At 43.4% G+C, this 5723-nt stretch overlaps 1 protein-coding gene across 4 annotated transcripts in view; it reads left to right on the top strand.

The window, feature by feature from the left end:
- The window catches only part of Akap7 (A-kinase anchoring protein 7), a 128761-nt gene that overhangs the window by 80355 nt on the left and 42683 nt on the right, over window positions 1–5723 (top strand). For all 4 annotated transcript variants that reach the window (XR_003842725.1, XM_029533166.1, XM_029533165.1 and 1 more), the window contains exon 7: window positions 1755–1902. Coding sequence is in view for 3 of the 4 variants with exons in the window: in XM_029533166.1 (XP_029389026.1) it covers window positions 1755–1902 (148 nt within the window). In the remaining variant the exon portion in view is untranslated. The remainder of the gene's footprint in view (window positions 1–1754; window positions 1903–5723) is intronic.

Below are 5723 nucleotides of genomic sequence, written 5' to 3'. Positions count from 1 at the left end.
CTACTGATTTTTGTGTATTGATTTTGTATCCTGCTATTTTTCTGAACGTGTTTATCAGCCCTATAGGCTTTCTGGTAGAATTTTTAGGGTCATTTATGTATAATACTATCATACCATCTGCAACTAAGGATACCTGGACTTCTTCCCTTCCTATGTATACTCTCCGATCTTCTTAAGTTGTCTTATTGCTTTAGCTAAGACTTGAAGTACTATATTGAATAGGTATAGAGAGAACAGACAGCATTTTCTTATTCCTGATTTTAGTAGAAATGCTTTGAATTTCTTTTCCTTTACATTGATGTTGGCTGTGGGCTTGCTGTAAACCACCCCTGTTATGCTGAGGTATATTCCTTGTATCCCAAATCTACCCAGGACGTTTATTGTGAAGGGGTTTTGGATTTTTGTCAAGGATATCCCAAAGTGTTCAGCCTTTGCAGGTAGAATAGAATTCCCAAACTGAGTTGAGAAGGGCTATAAGTGGGGGAAGGGGAGGCAGGGAGCAGTTAAACGTGCAACACAAGCATTTTTTAAAAAAGATTTATTTATTTATTATATGTAAGTACACTGTAGTTGTCTTCAGACACACCAAAAGAGAGCGTCAGACCTTGTTACGGATGGTTATGAGTCACCATGTGGTTGCTGGGATTTGAACTCAGGACCTTTGGAAGAGCAGTCGGTGCTCTTAACCACTGAGCCATTTCACCAGACCACAAACATTTCTTACTATACCATTAACTACCAAGGGCAACAGCCTATTAGATAAATAACATGATACTTCATACAGTGGAGCATGTAGAAACAAAAAGCAGCTTGCAATCCGTGTATTAATATTGATGTGGCAAATTTACTGAAATAATGGAACTGATTTTTAAGAAACACTGAGGGTAAAACCATATTCATGTGAAAAGTAAAAACTGATTTTCATTTGCATAGGGAAAATGAAATAGAACAAGAGCACATGGTTTCCTGTCCTCATAGAAAATTTCTATAAATCTTTATTATTAATAGGGGAAAATTGTATTAGTAGAAAGTAAAAATTAATAGAAAAATATAAAACTCAAGAGTCGGTGTCTTGGGACTCTTGAGGTTGAAGTGTCAGGACACTGTAGCATGGAGGAGAGGGGATGATATTTCCTGCTGGGAGGTTACGGTAGCACCAAGAGGACCTTGCTCCAGTCTTCAGCGTCTGCTGCCCTTGCTGTACTGGAGACCAGGAGAGGCAGATGGAGATAGATGCAGGAGAACCACTGGTCTCCCTGCCCTGTGTATTATCAGAAGGTTCCCCTCCCTATGAAATACCGAGATCCGCAGAACTTTCAAACCACCCACCCATGGTGCGAATGGTTACTCTGTCCCTGATACTGACATTTATCTATTGTTGCAAATGGTTACTCTCTCCCACATACTGACATGTGTCTATTGTTGCGAATGGTTTACTCTGCCCTTGATCTGCCTCATTTCACATCTCTCGGTTTCTCAGTTCTGATGCTTAAAGATCTACAGAGTTTCAAGTGCACCACATCAGATTAGCACACTTAATTGATGGCTTCAAATACAGCCCTCCCCAGTAAAACAAAAACAACAAAAACAAAAACAAACAAAAAAACCCAACAGTTTTGTGGCATCTGTTTTCAAGTGCTGGGAGGCAGTTCTGAATCCAAACTGTACTATCAGGTTCTGAGAGATTGATAGACATCTGAGCTGGCTGCCCAGTGCCATGATTGCCTGACGTGGATTTGCTTTGTCCTTTCAAGGGAGTGAGAAAAATCGAGCCTGGGTTGTATGAACAATTCATCGACTACAGATTTGGAGAAGAACTACTGTACCAGATAGATCTCTGCTCCATGCTGAAGAAGAAACAGAGCAATGGTTATTACCACTGCGAGTCTTCGATCGTGCTCGGTGAGTTCTGTTGAGAACATTGTTCAGTACAGTTATTCGTTATTTCTTGACGTCACTTCTAAAATAAATATTTCAGGGTAGTTATTTATTTTTCAAAACACTACGGGTTTTGTTCGTTTGTTTTGTCTTTGCTGTTGTTTTGTAGTACTGCAGCGGGACATATGGAGAGAACTTCTCTTTCGGCTTCTCGGGTCTTGAAATGTCCATGGAAATTTGTTTTAGTTTAATTTTATTTCATGGACATAAAGAAAACACTTTCTTCAGGGAGCATCACATGGCCACAGTGCTCCCCATCTGGCCTTAGCATGGTAGCTGCTATTAATAACGGGCAGTGACCGGCTCTGGAAATTTCACTAAGGGAAGATTAAGTTTAGGTGGCCTGTGACAGTCAAGACTTTGTTGCTTCTATAAAGAAAACATACTTGAGGGGAAGCGAAGACCCACACAGAGATGGCTCGGCGGTGCTCATGCGTGAAGGCTCCTGCAGGGTTCGATGAGACCAACCCGTTAGTTCCCAGGAGGAAAGTGGACACAGGAAGGAACATTTCTTAACCAGGCAGCTGCCATCGCCCGCCTTCTGGAAGGTGGGTACGTTTCACGGGAGCCTGCTCTGTGGGACTCAGGTGTGCTATTTCTGGTGAGACACCACTGCCAGGAACTGAACTTGGAGACAACCTGACTTACGTGTTTTTTAAAGTGACGTGAAGATAAATATACATTAGTAAATATTTCAAGTTCTTCGGCCAAAGTAATTTCTCTCCATAGCAATTAAAAGGATCTACTTGTATCCTAAAAGAACCGTCATATAACTGAAGTTTATTGAAGTTGTTTTTTAAAAAAAAAAATGTCCAAGAGGCAATTTTATTTTTGAATCCTCATTACAGCGTGTGACAGACACCATCACCCGAAAGGTCTGTTTTAAACAGAAGACTTAAAGTGGGGTTTTGAGTTTTGAATTTCACATCTGAAACCCTCCTCCTGTTTCAAGGAGGATGTTCATGCTTCTAGAACCTGCCAGGGGCCCTCTTCTGTCAGGTTCTGCGGAGTTTCACACAGAGGGGAGATGTAGATCCTCTGTGTAGTGTGGACTTTTGTAACTAGGTTAGAGCAACCTCAAAAGGGCGTGCGGTGCTTCATTCCCTTCCCAGCTGGAAGAAAAGGTCGATTTTACTGAAGATCCTGAGATTTGCAATGTAAAACCTATTGTGTACATCCAATCAGTGGCCAGCAGGGGGCTCTGTTCCACCAGAGAGAACGGAAAGAGTAGTTGGAGGGATAAGTGGCGCTAATACTCAGACTCTTACAGATGCTTCTCATTTGCGATGGGCTGTATACAGCCCAATAAACTCCTGGCAAGTTGAAAATACTCTTAAGTAGAAAGTGTATTTATACACGTAACCTAATAGCCATCATAGCTTAGGCAGGCCCACTGTGGCATGCAGGTTAACCTGTAGCTGTGTAAGTCATTCGCCACAAAGGGCTTCTCTCTCTCTCTCTCTCTCTCTCTCTCTCTCTCTCTCTCTCTCTCTCTCTCTCTCTCTGTGTGTGTGTGTGTGTGTGTGTGTGTGTATGCGTGTGAAAGTCAAAGGGCAAACTTGTATATCATTTCTTGGGAGCTGTCCACCTTTCTCTTTTTCAGACAGGGTTTGCACTGGTCTTGAACTCACTGAGGAGGTTTAGCTGGCCTGCGAACCTCAGGGAGCCACCTGACTCTTGTTTCCCAGAGCTGTGATGACAAACAAGCCAATTCACCCCAATTTCCCCCTCCCCTATTTTGTTTTATTTTAATATTTTTAGCTTTAAATTTTATTTTTTTTTATTTTAACAAGTCATTTCATACAATATATTCTGATCACTCTTTTCCCCTTCCCCAACTCCCCCCCAAGTCTCCCCACCTTCCTACCTACCCATGTCTTTATCCCTTTCTTTAAAAACAAGCAAACAACCCCCCAAAACACACATTCTCTCTCTCTCTCTCTCTCTCTCTCTCTCTCTCTCTCTCTCTCTCTCTCTCATAGACACACACACACACACCACAAAACACAGTCAGAAACCAAAATATATAAGCCAACGACTAATAAGAAAAAGTTGCCCACGCACAGTATTCTAAGAGTATAAAGTGTGGCGGTCATATCCAGTGAGGCTCTTTGGAGAAGACTAATTTTTCCTTTGTAGCTATTCACCCACCTTTTAATATGGGTTCTGTGACTGAGCTCAGGTCTTCAAGCTTGCTCAGGTCAGCAAGCACTTTACCAGCCAAGCTCTGTCTACTTCCCACCTCACCACCTTCGGAGTCTCCAAAGTCACTAAGTAGCCAAGGATGACCCTGAACTTACGATTCTCCCCCCTTCACCTCCCAAATGTTGAGATATGCTAATACAATTTTGACTGAATGTGTGTATCCAAATGTCACAGGGTATACAACATTGTGTGTAGAGTGCTGATAGCTTGCCCTTGCGATCATGCGATCGACAGACAGCTCAGTTCCACCTGACGTCTGGAGGCACAGTCATTCTGTACATTGCAAGGCCAGGAAGAGGCCATAATTCAGATGGAAAGTGCAGTCTCTTCTGACTGCTTTTGCTCTACTGCTAAGTTGAAAATTGGAGCTGCACCACTGTCAATCAGGACAGCATGAATGACTGAGTCTGTCAGTGGCAGTAGACCAACAGAATACCAGGCCCAGACTGTAGGGTTGAAAGCCTAAGGAGAATCCTGAGCGAGCCGTCCATGCGTGAACCCAGAGACCCTGCTCATTGAGAATGTCCCCAGGAGACCTGGTGGTTAGCTGTAGAGATCATCCTTTTAGTCTGAAAAACTTTTCATGTCCCATCTGGGCTTTTTGAATACTTGAGCCAGGGGATGATTTAGCCAATGGGAAGGACTAGTTTTGAACATGCAGTTGGATGTCTGGCTGAAGACCCTTACCTCTGACTTGAGTATCCCAATCTTTAGTGATGTGTGACTTAGGGTCCAGGACACAAAGACATGAGCTGCCCACTCAGGTTTGTGCGCACTTGCATTATGTGCGTGTGTGTGTGCGCATGTGTGCGCATGTGTGTGCATGTGTGTGTGTGCGCGCATGTGTGTGTGCGCGTGTGTATGCGTGTGTGTGCGCGTGTGTGTGCACGTGTGTGTGCATGTGTATGTGCGTGCATCTGTGTGTGCGTGTGTATGCATGTGTGTGCATGTACGTGTGCATGTGTGTGTGTGCATGTGTGTGTGTGTGCGTGTGCGTGTGCGTGTGCGTGTGTGTGTGTGTGTGTGTGTGTGTGAATTCTACAGAAAGGAACACTGGCAGGAATGGAGAGATGGCTTAGCAGCTAAAAGCACTTGCTGTTCTTCAGATTTGATGCCCTCTTCTTCTGTTCTCATTCTCTCTCTCTCTCTCTCTCTCTCTCTCTCTCTCTCTCTCTCTCTCTGCCTCTCTCTGTGTGTCTTTCTGTCTCTGTCTCTCTCTCTCTTACATACACATATATAAATAAACATATTTTCAAAAAAGATAAAAATAAACCTTAAAAAAAAAAACAAACCAGCAAGCCAGTATGACTCACTTGGTTCGCACTTGAGGAATTCGGAGCGGGGGAAATCAGTGGGGTTTGTTTATCCCCACTGGGTGAAAGACAGGAAAGAAACCTGAGAGCTTTCTAGAATCCTTGAGCCTAGACCTTTGTTTGATAAACATTTAGCTCGACAGCGTGTGTGTGTGTGTGTGTGTGTGGGGCCTGGGTGTGACTCACGCTGTATGCCCACCTGAAGATCCACTCAGTAGAGAGATTTGATGATAGATATGTCCTTACCTGACTCCTCATTTTCTTTTT

Source organism: Mus pahari, chromosome 21 (genome assembly GCF_900095145.1).
Source record: "Mus pahari chromosome 21, PAHARI_EIJ_v1.1, whole genome shotgun sequence".
Taxonomy (NCBI): domain Eukaryota; kingdom Metazoa; phylum Chordata; class Mammalia; order Rodentia; family Muridae; genus Mus; species Mus pahari.
This window is presented reverse-complemented; position numbering and strand designations above follow the sequence as displayed.